The sequence below is a fragment of the Mycetomoellerius zeteki genome, unplaced genomic scaffold (assembly GCF_001594055.1).
Source record: "Mycetomoellerius zeteki isolate Tzet28-1 unplaced genomic scaffold, Tzet1.0 scaffold76, whole genome shotgun sequence".
Lineage (NCBI taxonomy): Eukaryota > Metazoa > Arthropoda > Insecta > Hymenoptera > Formicidae > Mycetomoellerius > Mycetomoellerius zeteki.
Window position 1 is genome coordinate 98,278 of NW_017257786.1, and position 17,689 is coordinate 115,966.

The window sequence follows — 17,689 nt, forward strand, 5'->3', positions numbered from 1 at the left end:
GAGTATCGTCAACAACACTGACACTGCCACGACAACGTAAAGAGAAGTGTGCGCTGTGCGCGGCAATCGACACGTAGTACATAAGTGGAGCATCGCGATGAAAATCATCCAGTGAGTAACGATGTCGCCGAACGGTGTTCACCCCGCCGTGGCACTGTCGGAAGATCGGAAGATCGATTGATATATCTTATTCGAACGTGGTTGAACTGGTTGAACGCGATCACACCGACTCGCACCGCAATTCCAATTCCATCACTGACGACACTAATGCCACCTGTCGACGTACCAAGCTGTCTGGAGCCGTCATTCTCGCCTCTCGCCTCTCGGTTGCTCTCGGTTCTCCAAAATCCAAATCATTGGGAATTATCGTTGATAGTCTCGATTCGTTGAATTCGCAGCCGGAGGAACGCGATCACGCGATGTCGTCGACATCGCTGATCGTAATCAAATAAATGCAGCGTCTTCATGGCTTCACTTTCGGTAACGACTTTGCCGCCGATAACGAATCGTGGTGTTGGTGATAAGCGCGAATCGGCGAGCTGAGAGAACACGTGTGCCGTGTGCGTTCTGTTTTACGTTTTACCGCGAGGCGCGAGCTTGTCGCGCGCGGACGACGACGTGTCGATCGGCGACACGTGCACGACGTTTCTTGAGTCTCTTCCTTGATATGCTTGGAGCGCATCGCTCGGATCGTCGACGTTACACGGTTACACCTTATCCTAGCTCCAATTAACGATTCTACTAATCTACTCTACGCCAGTCAGCAGCGAATATGGCGGCGATGGATGGCGAGGCGAAACTTGACGCAAGTATCATCCGCTACGATTTACAATATGGCCCTACAATAGGGTCTACAATAGGACTGCGTTCAGGAATTACGCCCAGATAACTCTAAGCTACAGGTTACGTTACGTATATTATAGCAAATATGCACACTAGAATTATCTAAGCGTAATTCCTGAACGCAGCCCTGAGTTCTAAGCCTTAAGCCATAAGAAATCGACGAATCATAGTCGATTATTCTCCTCGAATTCGACTGTAATTGGTCAAATTCTTACGGCTTAAGGCTTAAAACACCTATTGTAGATCCGGACTTACCAAATGTCATCGTGATGATCGTGTCCCGCGGTGTTTTTCAGCAAGGACACAGTCAGACACTATAATCGTAATCATAACACAGTGAATCGTTTTATCCTTGTTTACCTAGGCAAACAACAAGGATGTAATGATTCACTGAGTTACACTGTCTGTTTCAGTGAGAAATGACAATGGAGTCGATTCGACGTCAGTTTGATGATTTCAACGTCGAAGATATCGATTTGATATGTCGATTCCATTGTCATTTCTCACTGAGGATTGCGTCCTTGCTGGAAAGCAGCCCCGATGTCTGCTTACTTACTGAGACTCGCTGTACAATCGAATCGAAGGATACGATTTCGTAGATACATCCTTGTCAGGCATATGTTGCGTTCAATATTTTGTATTATATTCAACAGATGTATGACGATGTCACGTACGCTGTCGATCCTCAACATGTTGACGGTGAGATGACAGTTGGTACAAAGCAGAGGTCGACTTTAGGAGAACCAGAATTTAATACATTGGATGAGCCTATCAAAGATACAATTGTAAGTAGATGTTTTGCTAACGAGACATAGATGACACTGCAACAGTGAAGTATTTCATCATTGTATAATTTTGAAGCTGACATTAAAATCTGTAATGGGGGGATTCTACAATGAGTCGATAATCCAAAGCCTTAACTAGTCTCAATCCTAGTCGTACAAGTTGGCTATTGGCCAACTTTACTGTGATTAAGACTTAGGACTATTTAAGACTTCTGACTCATTGTAGAATCCCAGTAATATAGTTACTGATGCTAGGTTCGTGAAACTTGTATTTAATCTATATTGATTTATAATAACAATGATAATAATTTTATTGCATGCACCTACAAATTGAATTTAAACAATGTTAAAATTACAACAAAAAAAAACGAAAAGGAAAAAATATAAAGTGCTAGTAAAAGGCGAAGCGACAGTAATACAACTGATACAAGGCTTAACCTGAAATTAAAAGGCACTAATTATTTTCAAGGAATCAAAATGGTATAATTAGTATTTTGAAAAATTAATAGGAAGTTTATTTTTATAACAGTAAATTATACATACTTGATAATTAATTTTAAATTCAACGCAATTGTTTATATTTGAATATTTGTAAGATTGTAGATGAAATCATAAGACGTATTCACTCTACCTCATAAAACGATGCTTTTATTTTTGGACTGCACACATCGAGCGATTTAATGCGATTAATATATATGTATTTTCACTCTTAGACTTTCTATGTACATTGAAAATGACCCGATCGAGGTTGAAACATTTGTTTGTAATACTATATTGTCTTTTCATTATTTTCTTTATTGGTATTAAATGATTTTGATATTACATATAGCTCGTATCCCTTTTTTAATTGCTGATTTATTCTGATTGAGCCTTTATTATTAGTTATTAGTTATTATTAGTTATAACAGTAAAGTTCTCAAATTTGCAGATGTAACAAAGAATATAATTGAGTAGATCATAATAGACCCATCATCAGCTCTGGAGAGAAAGATAAGAATGATTTAATATTAAAGTATCATTTTAAAAACCATGATGTGAATAATACAACAATTGGAAAATAAAAAATCTTAACGTGAAAACAATTCCGTGTGAATTTATATACTACAATAATTCACTGTTACATTGCGTCAACTGTATCTCTTGCTGAAACTATCTCTTTCCATAGTCTTGTATATTTTATTATGTCTGTCATGAAACTATAAAATTTCAATTAGTAATATACAGGGTGATTACTAATGGTTGTACCAACTACTTACCATAAGACTTACCTACTGCATGACTTACCGACTGCACTTGTAATTTACTAAACGCTCCTTAGATGGCAGTTGCTTCGTCCGGCGCGCGAGCAGGTCCGACGTACATACAAAGGCCCTTGGTGAAAAATTTTTCTCAGATCTTATTTGTATAATTTTTCAGAATATCTGTGTGATTTTATAATCTTTTCAGATTTTTTTATAACAATTGGAATACTTTTCATAAATATTTAGAATGTCTACATCTTTTTTCAGAATTTTTTAATTTGGTAATTATGAAGTATCCTAAGATTTTTATTATTTTTTGTTCTACAAATTTCTGATAATTTCTGATACGAATTGGAACGTTTTTCGGAAATCATTAGACTTACTTGGAAAGAGTACATCTTCTCTTTGAATTTTTCATACATGTGAATTCTGAAATATTCTGAGATTACTCATTCCACAATTTAAAAAAAATACTTTTAACTATTTTAGATTTTATAACACTTTATCAGAAATTTGTAGAACAAAAAATAATAAAAATCTTAGGATACTTCATAATTACCAAATTAAAAAATTCTGAAAAAAGATGTAGACATTCTAAATATTTATGAAAAGTATTCCAATTGTTATAAAAAAATCTGAAAAGATTATAAAATCACACAGATATTCTGAAAAATTATACAAATAAGATCTGAGAAAAATTTTTCACCAAGGGCCTTTGTATGTACGTCGGACCTGCTCGCGCGCCGGACGAAGCAACTGCCATCTAAGGAGCGTTTAGTAAATTACAAGTGCAGTCGGTAAGTCATGCAGTAGGTAAGTCTTATGGTAAGTAGTTGGTACAACCATTAGTAATCACCCTGTATATACGGAGAGTGACAAACTTTCAAATTTAAAGATACAACAAGATCTAAATGTACAGATAACAAGATCTAAATGAACATTTTGTTATGTCACGAAAAAAGATGCCAATCTGTTTACACAAGGCCACTTTGTGGCGCAACAAAATTATCCGTGCTTTAAAACAATAAAGCCTGATTATACTAATGTATAATTAACTTTAATCTTGGTTCAACTTGATGTTTATCTTTTTTTAATTCTTGGAATTCTGAGAATTTTTAGAATTAGAAAAAGATAAAGAATAAATTGAATCAAGATTAAATTTAATCTTACATTGATGATAGCAGAATTAAAACGTAGGAATAATTTTTCAATATCACTGTTTATTTTGTAATGAATTACATACTAAAAATACCATACTGTAAATGAGCACCTCTACATCCGATAACTTCTTTTAAACTTTCATGAAAATTTTTCATTTACGTAAACTTTAATTTTAATCTAATTAAATTTTTGCTGCTTTGAATAAGGAACCTCAAGGAAATAACGTTTAAAACAAAATCTCAAAATATTTTTCAACTGAAAAATAACATATAGCAGACAATTCAAGAATTATATTCAAATTTACTTAATATAATAAATTATCATTCTTTTACAAAAAGCCATTGGAGAATTTCCTGTATATATCTGACATTTTTATCGCATATGTGTGATATAATTATCATTCTATTTGATATAGCTGAGGGACGTTCGAGCGGTGGGCAAGAAGTTTTTCCATGTTTTATATCCTAAAGAGAAGAAAAGTTTACTGAAAGAATGTGAGTCTATGAATGTGACAAAACTCTGTTAGTGAAAAGATGACTGATCATTATAAACAATACATTTGCATATTTCAGGGGATTTATGGGGACCATTAATATTGTGTACTTTTATGGCAATGTAAGATATATTTACGTAGATGTCATGGATGTATTATATATGAAAAAATTACACATTAATTTACAATTGCGCTTTAGGATATTGCAAGGTTCAACTGACATAGCAGACAGTTCAAACGATGGAGGACCCGAATTTGCAGAAGTGTTTGTTATTGTATGGATTGGATCTATGGTTGTTACATTGAATTCGAAATTGTTGGGTGGAAATATGTAAGTAAACGAACTGTAAATTTTGACTTATTAATTAATTTTAATTGTTGAAATGATTATGAAATTATTATTTAAATGTATGATAAATATATTCAAATTTACAGATCTTTCTTCCAAAGCGTTTGTGTCCTAGGGTATTGCTTATTACCGACTGCCATTGCTCTAATTTTATGCAGAATCATACTGATAGTGCAGCAAAGCAGTCTTCTATTTACTCTTAGGTTGATGATTAGCATGATTGGATTTTTGTGGGCAACGTATGGTAAGTATAACATTAATTCTAGATATTTGAGATTAACTTATATCTTTCTATTGTAAATCATTATCCAAAAGAATTATTACTTAAAAATTTTATTAATATTTTAGCATCGATGACATTCCTTGGCGACAGTCAGCCCACAGGCAGGAAGGCATTAGCAGTATATCCAATTTTCCTGTTTTATTTTGTTATATCGTGGCTAGTTATATCCCACACTACATAAAACGCAACACAACAATTAATCTACTACAAGACTGCGCATTGCTCTGACCTTCTGCGTAAATATCAGGAGACGATGAAAAAGTAATCAGGAGATGATACAATGTTTTTCATACATGATATTTTCCAAGTCCTGCATTTGGACATATTCCAATATTGTGCTTTCGTAAATAATACACAAGTATAGTAGACAAGTATTTATTATCGTCATAGATAGTCATTCAATATGTCAATTATGACTATTAAGAGACTTGTAATTATATTTAAATCTCACTAAATGCACACTGCAATTCAGATAAATTTAATGTCAATACAAAAATAGATTCTTTCTCCGTGAATGGAAAATTAGTCAGATTGGTACATATTTATACAGACTTATAAGAAAAAAAAACCATTATAGTATGAGCAATAATTACTTCGTTAATTCTAAACTGCTACATCTGGATATCTCTTAAACTTCCATAAATTTTTTAACCATTTATTTTTTTTATCAAATTCCAATTTTAATTGTAACATTAAATTTAGAAGATGCAGAAGTTTGAAGTAGATTTGTATCTTTTGTATATTATGTACATAAATTATGTTTAAATCATATGTTACAATAAAATAATATAATATAGAATATGAGCACTTTTCATTGTTTATTTCATATATGTGAAAAGTATCTTTGCAACTTCCGTAAAAGTGTCTTACTGTCGTAATGTATGGGATAAGCACTCAACGATTTTTGTACTGCGATATAACTCGTCTGTAGGTCTCCAACCTGTATGTGTATCGAACAAATGTGTAGTATATGTTTGGCATATATCACAGTATATTGGAAACAATTACCTTGTAAGCTAAGTGCGCGCTATTGAAGTGCGCTTCATACACGTAACTAGCGATGTTAGCTGCTGCATGAAAATATGTTCTCGCCGCGGTAACATTTCCGTTGCGCATCTCTATCACGCCGAGATTGTTGTAAGCCAGAGCATGTCTGTTATCGCTTGCGATGGCTAGTCTCAAACACTCCTCGGCCATTATCAGATCACCCAGCGTCTGAAATGGCATCTATTCTATAATTTATGCTTTAAAACGATGATAAGTTGTACATACAATAGCAATATGAGAGATGTTGTACCACACGTCAGCCACATTCTCGTCAGTAGCGAGATTTAATGCTCTTTCGAAGCACGATATAGTATGATCGTATTGCTGAGCATAGAAGCAACAAAGCCCCAGATTGTTAAACAGTTCGGCGTTATGTACGCCCATTTGCAAGAGGCGTCTGGAACATATATACGTTTATTTATCGAAATTTATTATTGTTATGTACAGGATTGGGAAACAACGCCGTTACTTTTAACGTCGGTTACAACTTTTTTTCAGTAATGAATGGGTAATATTTCCTTATTTAACGTTAACAGTATCTAACATTAATGGTAACTTTGTTATTAATTTGTTATATGGGTAACGGTTACAAATATCGTTATTTTTATCATTTGTACACATACAATACATGTGTATGGAATCTGCATTAGCGAATTTCAAAAGAAGAAAATTTGACCATGTTGCGATTAATCACAACGCCATCATCACCATCATAATCACTAGATAGATCCCGTGTTGAACTGGTAAAATAGTGATCAAAACAATTTTATGCCTTTTTATTGATTGTGTTCTCACATGTACAGTTTAATAGAATTTTTATTGCTTAATTTTATGCCACTCTAAAAAAAAAGATCAAAATTTGGTGAAAAAGTAACGAAAATTGTAACGACTCACTTGTTGAACAACGATAACGATAACAAGTTACTTCCTAAAATCAGTAACGAGTAACGATAACGAATTACTTTTTAGAAAAAGGAACGGTAACGAATTACTTTTTATAAAGTAATTCTTTCCCTGGTTATGTATAAATAAAGCGTTGAAGATACAAATGGACCTAATCACGTAGTGAGTTTAAAAAAATAAATCATTGCAAAATAAAAAGAATGCATACGATCTTATATTTCTTCAATGTTTAACTTTCTTACGCATTATGTAATACATTTAATATATATGTATACCTGTAATAACGCAAAGCTAACTCCGGTTGATCATTGTAAAAATGATGCATGCCTATACTGGCGATTGCCTCGGTGTGAGAAGCGTCCTCCTGCGCGATCACCTTGTAATATTTCATGGACATTGTCGCGTTATTCAGGCCCTCGAATATGCGGCCCATCTCCGTGAGAATCGTAACATCGTTCGCGAAGTACTCGAGGCCTCTTTTACATGTATCCAGTGCAGCCACCGGCTGATCGAGCCGGATATAGACTCTGATCAGCCGCAAGACCGTTTCGATGTTTCTATGATCCTTCAACGCCGACTTGAACTGTTGTTCCGCATCTCGTACCAATCCCAAGGTATAATAACACTTTCCCAATTGAACTTTCCACCACCAATCTTTATATTGACAAACCTGCGTCGCCTGAACAGCCAAGTCCAGCGCCTGTGATATATTCAATGAATATATTTTAATATTTAATTTAAAATATTACAATACCTCAGTGACATCTGTCAATATAATGTTTATACTCACGTATCTCGCATCATGTTCGTGATAATATATATATTCGAACAATGGTTTTGCTATGCTTTGCTGATTAGCGTATTTAGTTATGTTCAATCGCGATAATTGGATAAATGGTCCACCAGGTTCCGTCAACATTGACGCTGTGCCAAGCCTTGGAGGAAGATCTCATTTAATCTTTTCTTGATATTAAAATTAAGATTACGCGCATACAAGTCACGTTTTGTAATATACCTAACACTGCGCCCTGAGCTTGCTGTAATTGGCCTAGCAGTCATTGCTGTTCTCGGTGTTCTCAATGCCTGCTCAATCGATTGAGACATCGCTGCCTGAGTGGCAGGCCGTATTACTCCAGTAACAGGTCTGCCTTTAAGATATCAATATAGGATTTAGTTTTAACATGCATGAATAAAAATTAGAAAAAGATTGGAATTTTTTAAGATAAACTCTGACAAACCGGACTGTGATTTAGGCCGTACTCCCTGACCAGTGTAACTGGTGCCAGGATTTCTCAACGAAGTACCTGGCCTGGGCATCGTCGATATCGCATAATTGTCTAATAAGGTCTCGGCGATTCCCTCTTCTTCGCCTTCGATATCATCCACGTAAACTTGCAGCGTTAAAGCACGCATTTTCAGAACCCACACGGCCTGATTCGTAAACAATTACTATTCTATGTTTAAGAAATAGAGAGAAATATACACACACACACACACACACACACACCTGATCAGAGGAATTTTTTCTCAACAAATCCGTGCATATTGCAGCGCACGCTTCGTACTTTTGTCGATTGAATAAGCTCAAAGCGGTAAATAATTCCATGTTCAACAAAGCCTGAATTTCCTCAGAATGGAATATGTATCAGTTTCATTGATCCGATTATTATAGACTACTATACTATACCTTGAGCAACCACTTGCCTTACAGCTGTTGTACAAACACAAGCGAAATTATTGATTATTTCAAGTTATTTCTTTACTTTATAGGCGAGCGCGGTTTACCCCCATTTTCAGTTCACTAACCAACCAACGTTCTAGTGGCTGGAAATGACTTAATTCAATTCCTCATATTATATTCTGCGAAAAACAGCTATATACATTTTATTTTTTACATGGTCGTTGAATAGTTAAAAATAATTTTGTATTTAAAAAAAATGTAAACTTTGAATAAAAATTCCGAAAAATCCAAATGAATATTTTTTTGTCTCTTAAACTTTTTTGATAAAATCAATAGTTTTTAAGATAAAAAATGTATAAATCTTGAAAAATGACTTTATAAATTTTTTCTTACAAACTAATCTTCCAATGAATATGAATAAAAAACGAAAATATTCGGTCTTTACTTCTTAAAGCGTAACGAGAATTTTATTTTATTTTGATATTTATTTTCTATAGTGTTATTGAGAATGAAAACTTTATTATTATAATGAGACTCTGAAGGCGCGTCTGTGACATGCTTTTCTGTGGAGGAAAGTCTCATTGTTCGGCTACAACATGCTCTTGTTTGTTGTTTTCGGATTTGAAATATGTTGTTCGGTTTATTGTAATAAATGCATAAATAAAGATGATAATAAAGATGATCTCAAGGCATAAAAGTGCAATAAAAATATTAAAAACTGGTGTGTTATTAATGTTTATGTCCTAGTGCAAATATTTCAACTCTTTCAAACAAGCGCGCGCTGTGCCCAGCCGCGATGCCAGTTCACAATTTTTTTCCTTTTCTCTCCAGGAGAAAAGAAGAGGAAGAAAGATGAACTGGTGCAAAAGTTCAGCCAAAAAGAACAGGCCTAATTCGACGTTGAAACTTGAGACCGCTCACGCGCCGTAGACGCGCCTTCAAAGCTTCATTATAATAAAGTTTTCTGTCAATAATAGTACAGATCGAAATAAAATAAAATTCTTGTATAGTTTGTGGGCTTGTGCACAATAGAACACATATTAGGAACAGGAATAAATATTAAGATTTCAACACACCTATCAGATATCATGCAGTTACACCAGAATACACAGTTTCTGATAAGTTGAAATCTTAATATTTATCCCTATTATTCCTAATATTTCCTTCATTGTGCGCAGAGCCTAAGATTGACCGAATATATTCGTTTTTTTTTTTCATATGGATTGAATGATTAGTTTGTGAGAAAAATAATCATAAAAATAGTCATTTTTCAAGATTAAACATTTTTTATCTCAAAGCTATTGATTTTATCAAAAAAATCTAAGGGCCTTAACAGAAATGGCTGACTTATAATCTTAAGACAGTGTCTTATGACTTAAGTCTTGCCTTTACGTTAGTGACGCACAAGAACTGTCTTAAGATTATAAGTCAGCCCCTTTCTGCTACGGCCCTAAGAAACAAAAAGTGTTCATTTGATTCAGAATTTTTTCGGAATTTTTATTCGAAGTTTAAATTTTTTAAACAAAAAATAAAGTGTATAAAGGTGTTTTTTCGCAAAATAATATGAAAAATCGAGTTAAGCCAGCCACTAGACCATTATTAATGAGTCAGTTAGTACATTTCGAATACCGGCCTTAAAGCGACTTTTTGGGGGCAAATTGCTTGCCTATTATGACGGCATAATCATAAAATCAGTAAAATGTATAATAATAGTAATTGCAATAGTAATGTAATCATGAATGTAATAGTAATTAAGGTAGTAATCGATGCAACAGTATGATTGGTATTTGTTTTTAATCGTGCGAAATCAATATGTACCATGGCGGAATTTATCTAATTGATTATACATATACATCAATGATATGTATACAGCAATATATATGGTGGAAGACTATGGATATAAATTAATATTTTATGTAATCCCCTTGACGGTTTCTATATAGGAACGTGAATGGATAAAATTATCAAATGCATTCCTAATGTGCTCTTGATTTATGAAACAAATTCATTTTTTCATTTATTAGAAAATTGTAATTGCGATGGCATTTATTGATAAAGATCATCCAAGGTTAGTGAAAAAATAGCCAACTGTTATTGTGACAATTTATATAGTTGTTATTTATTATGTATACGAGCATTACTATTGTAGTATACAAGAAGCATTTGAACAATTTTTCGGGACGAAAACTCTACAAGAGCAATGCACCGAGCAATCTTTGACACGTTTACATAATGCTTTTTTGGTAACTAAACGTTTTTCTTCGCAAAATGTAATGATATTGTGATTTTTTTCTTACAAAAATGTAATTGGATACAGGCAGCAAAGAATGAAGAGATGGACTCTTCTCAACTATATGATGCTTTTCGCGACATCCTCGAAATAAAAATGTCACAGGACGAATTTCAAGTTTTCTTCAATAAAGTCAGTTAATCGCTGCTTTCTTCCAATTTGTTTTAAATGTCTTTAAAAATGTAATTGTCATCAATTCAGATAGATACGAGATTTAATGGCAAAGTAATGTGGGACGAATTCATTTCTTACTTGCTGATAGAATTTCGGGATATAGACACTAGTTTGAGGTCGCAAATGTTGGAAGCACCATTAATGGATTTACCTAAATTGTTAAGAACGCATCATCGTACTCCTGTGTGCAGAATTACATTTTGCCCGGAAATTTTGCCAGTATGCGGTCAACATTAAAAACTTGCCTGGTGAAACATTCCTTAGAATTTCATTGCTTGTTCTATAATTTTCAAACAAACATTCCTTGTTCTATAATCTTTCTGTTAGAATTCCATATAAATTTCATAATTTTTCAAAATTTCTATATAATTTTATAAGTTTTTAGAAATTTCTCAAATTTTTTATATATATTGGAACTCTGCTTTCAAAAGTGCAAAAAATCTATATCTTCTAAAATTTTTTACATCTATATATATATATATATATATAAATTCTAAAATATTCTAAGATTTCTATAATTTTCTAAGAAAACTGTTAAAATTTGTAAAAGTTTAAGATATTTTATTAGCTATCTGGTAAAACTATCCCTTTACAGCCCCAAATGACCTCCAACTGACCTTAACCTTGACTTTGACCCTCAAGGAGGTCAAAGGTCATTTACCTTTCCCGTCGCTCGTTATTCATTAAAAAGTTATGAATAAAACAATTTTTAAATACAAGTTACATATTTCAACAGTATTTTCCCTTGATAGGGGGAGGTGGGGTGGAACTCGCTTCGCGTGGAAAGTTGAGCGCTCCTTGGCAGGGGGGGAGGTAGGGTGAAATTCGCCTCGCGTGGAAAGTCGAGCGCCCCTTGACAGGGGAGAAGTGGGGTGAAACTCGCTTCTTGTGGAAAATCGTGCGCTTCTTGGCAGGGGGGGAGACGGGATGGAACTCGCTTCGCGTTCATCGAGATTTACCCCATATTGTTGAAATATTTACCCTGTATCTAAAAATTATATTTTATTTATCTAATGGTTTTGTTATATAATAACTTTTTAATAAACAAACGAGCAACGAGGGAAAGGTCAATGACCTTGACCTCCATGAGAGTCAAGATCAAGTTCAAGGTCAATTGAAGGTCATTTGGGGCTGACTGTGTAAAGGAAAAATTTTATCAGAAGTCTTAATAAATTTTAAATATAAAAAATTCTTAGAAAAATATTATGAGATATTATAAGAATTTTTTTTTGCCAGGACTAATACGCGAACCGATCAATTCTTTTTTTATTATATTGGCAGAAAAAGCTAGCTCACTATCTTGTATCAATAGTAATACTTTTTTACGTTCTGGAATAGATTGGAAAAACATATTCCTTAATTATGCTAGAAAAACACATTCTGATTTTTAACAAAAAGAATTGATCGACTTTTGCATTGATCACTCTTCCAAAAAAATTCTGTTTGCTTCTGTCTTTTACAATTATTGCAGATTTATTATGTCATTTTTTAGGACAGAAGCACGACTTTCCGCCGAGGTTGTTATCTAACCGTTAGCCGAGAGGGAGTGATTAATTACTGGTCATTAGATCTTAACTATGAACGTACTGTGCAATCCAAGAATCGTTAGTACTTCTTAACTCCTCTCTCATCTTCAGCTAACACTTTTGTCGGTACCTTTTTTGCAGCGTTCTTAAAAGTGCAATCTACTGCTATAACTGATATGATCGTGCTACCGGATGTTCAGATGGTGTGCACGAGTTCAACGGAATGCGATTTAAGATTTTACGATGTCGCGGCAAAAAAATTTGATCTTCGCGTACTGGTCAGTGATTAACCCAGATTTCGTAAAACTTTATCAATCATCATTTATCCACTGCTAATTGTAATTAATAATAAATGATATTTCTAGATATCTAGTTTGGAAAATGCAGTCGTTTGCATGCACTATTACTTCAGTAGAAACATGAACGAGAATTCTTATATCGTCCTGGGTGATACGAGTGGGTCTGTTACAATCATGGCCTTTAATCCTACGGATAGAGGACCTTTCAAGCAATATACTGCATGTGACTTGGTCATTTTCCGTTACGACAATGTCATTAAAGTAAGTAAAACTCGTTGGAGTTCACTCAGGATCATGATTTTGACATATGTTAAGATCAAGGTCATCGGAGAAGCCTCCCCTAAAGTGAATAATTACCCTATAAAATTGTTTATTGCACTAACTTCAAAGGCTGCGTTCGGAAATGTCGCTCGGATGCCTCTGATGCCTCGTAGTCATCATCTGTCCTCGTTTAACATTTAATGTTAAAGAAGGACAGATAATGAATCCGAGGCATTGTGTGTGGAGGCATCCGAGCGACGTTTCCGAACGCAGCCAATGTAGTTTCAAATTTGATTACGTCTTATTCCAAATCTAAATTAAAGGTTTGTTTCATAAAGATGTAGTTGAAGGCTTTGCAGAAAATTACTTTGCTAAAAGATTACTACAATTAGGGGGAGATACAAGGATTCGATGTCATAGAATTAAAAAATATACATACAAACTGGACGAGCCAAGTAGCTTATTATGAAAGCTTACGTGCATTTGTGTCGAGTAGCCAATGCTCTGATTGTTCTTTGTGCGTTTTTGATATGAGTGGGACAAGAACGCAATATAAATTTCAAGTTCTCATGGGAATATCCTGTTTCACCCTCTGCGACGGTATCCTTTCGTTTTGCAATCGCAGATACGGAGATTTTAATGATCCGAAATCAAATCCGATTTTAAAACATAATTTTAAAACATAATTTTTTCAGAAAGTCATATATTGGTAACGGGTGGACCAGACTGCGTGGTTCGCGTTTGGAATCCGTTTGTCCCCGAGAAAGCAAATGCTATTCTATCGGGGCATCGATCGACCATCTGCGCGCTTGTCGTAACTAACGCCGGCAATCGTATTTATTCCTTGTCGAAAGATAGATGCGTAAAAGTATGGGATGTTCCAACTCTTAGCTGCATTCAGGTATAGAAAAATTACAACTCTTAGATATACAATATAGTCTCCTTTCTGTTGAACATTTTTATTTTTCTTATCGTTTAATAAGTCATATTTTTCTTTTAATAAATAATAGAAGATATGTGTATATTTCATAAACAGACATACAACAAATTACCGCGTGAGCTGAGTGAATACACTCCGATGACCATAGTGTTCAACACGCTGACCTGTACGATGATTATTGCCAGCATGATGATAGCTGTCCTCGTTTGCGAGCATGTAATTAACGAGGAAACCTCGGACGGCTATACGCACACCAAGGGTGTCAGTTGTGTCCTCTACAATCAGCTCTTCCGTGTGGTAACTTCCTCTTTTATCCGAAAATCATTAATAAAATCATTAATGAAAATTTTGGATTATTTAGTAAAACAGTTGCACAATTCAATAAAATAACACACAGTTGCACAGTTTTAATAAAACAGTAATGTATATTATTTTATCGCGATGCAGATTGTTTCTACGGGATTGGATTCATGCATCATCATATGGGATCCATGGTACGGACGCCGCTTACGTTTGATATCACACGCTCACAGTGTTATACGATATGGGCAGTACGCCGACATCGAGATCACGGCGGCTTGCTTCGATGATACGGAGCAATTTTTAGTGACTGGCGCAAGAAATGGTTCAGTGAAGATGTGGAATTACAATACCGGAATCTGTATACGCGATATGATGGTTGATCACCAATGGTACAGTGGATATTAAATAATTGCTCTTTCCCCGCTGGAAAAATTTCGCTGAAATTATTCTACATTTTGGAACACTTTTTGGCAAAATTTCAGTATTTTAGAAAAATTTCAATTTAATTTCAGCGATTTTAAGCTGAAAAATTAATTTTTAGCAAAATTTCAGCAAAATTTTAGAAAAATTTCAGCAAAAATTTAAAAGAAATTTCAACAAATTTCAACAAAATTAATTTGAATCCGGGCTTAATTGATTAATTTTTGACGATTTTAGGTTTACTATATTCATTGTACTACACCTACTACACCCATACCACACCCGGGCTTTGTTCGTTTTCGTAATGTATAAATCTATTGAATTACCAAATAGTGACTTTTCCCAAATGAAAATAATAATGAAGACGTCTTCCCCAAATAATTTCTAATCGATTCCATTCATAAAACACGTTAAATAAAATCGCTGTCTGCTAACTTGACGCATGATAAAATTTGTTAATTACAAGAAAAATACTATTTCCCAAATGTTTAAATGCTTTTCCCAAATTTTCCCAAACGATTCCTAAATTATATAGACATAAATCAGAAATATTCAATTTGTCTGCTATCTTGTCAGTGGTAAATTCGATCACTCGCATAATGAATCTGCATATTTTTTAAAAGCTTTACATAAAGTATCTAGATGCATAATGTTAAGTGCATAATGTGAGGGTGAATAAAAAAGTAAGATCATGTTCTCATAATGTATGCAAGCAGAGCTGCGGCAGATTCATAAGTGAGATTTGGGGGAGCATATGATCTTTTGATAAGTGATTCATATAATCGAGAATCTTCTGAAGTTAGTTACGTAGCACTTTTAAACACATAAAGGCTGCGTTCGGAAATATCATCTGGGTACTCCTGTGTATCATCTTTGTTTAACATTACTGAACATTAAAGTGCGTTCAGACTATCGAGCCGCGAGCCGAGCCTACGTCCACATTCAAAGCTTTGACGTGAACCTATTTTCATTTTGATAATATGGATCAACGAGTAGGCTCGGCTCGCGGCTCGATAGTCTGAACGCACTTTAATGTTCAGTAATGTTAAACAAAGATGATACACAGGAGTACCCAGATGATATTTCCGAACGCAGCCAAACATGGCTGCTAACCGCTTGATTATCGAAATGTCTCCGTCTTCGAACAGTATTCATAGTCGATTCTTATATTTAAGATTGTTTTAAATACAGTATTTAAGATCTTATGAATCAATCAGAGAGCTGCATTAACATCTTAAGACATTACTTAAAACGATCTTAAAATAAGAACGGACTATGATTGACCTTATTTTTTTATTTTTCCTCGTATAATCAACTTCGACAATAAAATAATACATTATATTCTATTAACATAGTAATAATATTATCATTTATAATCATTTAAAATATTTATCAGCTTTTACACTTAACTTTGCTAATTTCAAACATAGCATCTTTTAGTATAGGATTATACACTAATTGGATTATACACTAATCCAATATAATATAAAGGTTTATTCGCATCACAACAAGCATGTTGAAGCATGCGACGTGAATAAATCTGAAGTGATCGAATTCGCTTTAAGAGAATATTTTCTAATGTTGCTGACAAAACAGCATCAAAATAATTCTAACTGAAAATATTCAATGCAATTACGATACTTTTCGTCGATATCGTGAGTGATATAATTTTCATTTCATATTGTTATTTTTTTTCTGCAGCGAAATAACGAACATCGCATGGTACGAAAATCGAATTCTGTGTTGCGGCTGGAATAAACACGTGACAGAATTGTCGGTTTTCGAATCTGATATATGCAAAAAGAATTGGACGACCAGTCACACCGACGACATTCTATGCTCGGCTGCAAGATTTCCGCAGCTGTTAGCTACTGGATCGTACAACGAAGAAATAATTCTCTGGAATCTTGAAACGGGCCAGCCTTTTAGAAAGTATAAAGTGACTGATGTAAATAGAAGGTGATGTCAATTTGATATTTTCATGAACAATAATTGACACAGTAAACGTCAGCAACTTGCAATCGAAGGCCAATTGATTTAATAGGTACACAAGAATGACGAACGCACAGAAAGAGTTTGGAAAATTGAATGAGATCAGCGGATCTGTCAATCAACAAATTAAGTAAATAATAATGCGCTTATGGCTACAAAAGAAAATTTCTTTTGTCGAAATGTTTTAAACTGATTTCTCGTGAAATAGAAAATTGACTCTATGTGTCCATCAAGAGTCAGCATTGAACATTGTTCGCGTAACTGCGGTACGCGCAATAATCTTTCTAACCGCGCGAGAAATAAAACCCGATGTCGGCACACTGTTGGTCGCCCTCGATTCTGGCTTGATACAAGTATGGACGCATCATCCTGCGGCGGGATTTTTAGGAGCCTTCTCGGTCATACACACTGTCGGTGACTGTACCACGTCCTTAGCTACCGATCCTGAAAATCAATTTCTTGTAACAGGTTTTGGAATTTTCTAAAGATTTGATTATATCCTCAACTTTTCGTAATTAAATCTTTTTTTGAATGTCTGCAATTTTATTCCTGAAACTTCCCCTTGAAGGTCACAGTATAGGGTACATGAAAGTTTGGCTTCTCTCTAATTACATGCTACCAAATCCACCGAAAATTTGCATGCCGCTACTGAGATTAGAATTCCCATTTTTATGGAAAGACAAAATAGACGGAAGAGC

General features: G+C 34.4%; 4 protein-coding genes across 5 annotated transcripts in view; 2 read left to right on the forward strand and 2 right to left on the reverse strand.

Annotated features, from left to right (window-relative positions):
* The window catches only part of LOC108729561 (coiled-coil domain-containing protein 134), a 55,911-nt gene extending 55,506 nt beyond the window's left edge, over positions 1-405 (reverse strand). Inside the window, 1 exon segment of the mRNA XM_018458733.1 lies at positions 1-405. Coding sequence (XP_018314235.1) covers positions 1-108 — 108 coding nt within the window. The 5' untranslated portion in view covers positions 109-405.
* Positions 406-529: 124 nt separating this feature from the next.
* LOC108729562 (protein YIPF6) lies at positions 530-5,720 on the forward strand. Its single transcript, XM_018458734.1, has 7 exons — positions 530-805; positions 1,497-1,628; positions 4,446-4,524; positions 4,603-4,645; positions 4,723-4,854; positions 4,959-5,116; positions 5,221-5,720. The coding sequence occupies exons 1-7, from the start codon at positions 773-775 to the stop codon at positions 5,334-5,336; spliced, it is 693 nt and encodes a 230-aa protein (XP_018314236.1). The 5' UTR covers positions 530-772; the 3' UTR covers positions 5,337-5,720.
* Positions 5,721-5,978: 258 nt separating this feature from the next.
* Positions 5,979-8,964, reverse strand: BBS8 (tetratricopeptide repeat protein 8). Of its 2 annotated transcripts, none has more exons than XM_018458726.1 (8): positions 8,793-8,964; positions 8,344-8,723; positions 8,121-8,253; positions 7,896-8,040; positions 7,381-7,805; positions 6,428-6,599; positions 6,164-6,370; positions 5,979-6,095 (listed from the first exon to the last, which is right to left on the reverse strand). In XM_018458726.1, the coding sequence occupies exons 2-8, from the start codon at positions 8,516-8,518 to the stop codon at positions 5,979-5,981; spliced, it is 1,374 nt and encodes a 457-aa protein (XP_018314228.1). In that variant the 5' UTR covers positions 8,519-8,723; positions 8,793-8,964. The 2 variants fall into 2 exon arrangements, with proteins under 2 accessions (XP_018314228.1, XP_018314229.1); XM_018458727.1 differs by having other exon boundaries at positions 8,344-8,536; positions 8,613-8,964.
* A 1,803-nt stretch (positions 8,965-10,767) lies between these two features.
* The window catches only part of WDY (WD repeat-containing protein WDY), an 8,706-nt gene continuing 1,784 nt past the window's right edge, over positions 10,768-17,689 (forward strand). The window contains 15 exon segments of the mRNA XM_018458724.1: positions 10,768-10,854; positions 10,936-11,029; positions 11,104-11,208; positions 11,278-11,469; positions 12,743-12,854; positions 12,918-13,054; positions 13,142-13,336; positions 13,729-13,936; positions 14,032-14,237; positions 14,373-14,573; positions 14,724-14,968; positions 16,701-16,958; positions 17,044-17,121; positions 17,200-17,459; positions 17,560-17,688. Of these exon segments, the coding sequence (XP_018314226.1) occupies positions 10,826-10,854; positions 10,936-11,029; positions 11,104-11,208; positions 11,278-11,469; positions 12,743-12,854; positions 12,918-13,054; positions 13,142-13,336; positions 13,729-13,936; positions 14,032-14,237; positions 14,373-14,573; positions 14,724-14,968; positions 16,701-16,958; positions 17,044-17,121; positions 17,200-17,459; positions 17,560-17,688 (2,449 nt within the window). The 5' untranslated portion in view covers positions 10,768-10,825.

Bases quoted from the DNA above. Each gene is read 5' to 3' on its own strand.
- LOC108729562 (XM_018458734.1), top strand. From the start codon at position 773: ATGGCGGCGATGGATGGCGAGGCGAAACTTGAC. The intron at 1,629-4,445 runs GTAAGTAGATGT...TATTTGATATAG, and splicing joins AGCCTATCAAAGATACAATT to CTGAGGGACGTTCGAGCGGT. The intron at 4,646-4,722 runs GTAAGATATATT...ATTGCGCTTTAG, and splicing joins TTGTGTACTTTTATGGCAAT to GATATTGCAAGGTTCAACTG.
- BBS8 (XM_018458727.1), bottom strand. From the start codon at position 8,711: ATGGAATTATTTACCGCTTTGAGCTTATTCAATCGACAAAAGTACGAA. The intron at 8,537-8,612 runs GTGTGTGTGTGT...TTTACGAATCAG, and splicing joins GAAAAAATTCCTCTGATCAG to GCCGTGTGGGTTCTGAAAAT. The intron at 7,806-7,895 runs GTGAGTATAAAC...AATATATCACAG, and splicing joins ACGAACATGATGCGAGATAC to GCGCTGGACTTGGCTGTTCA.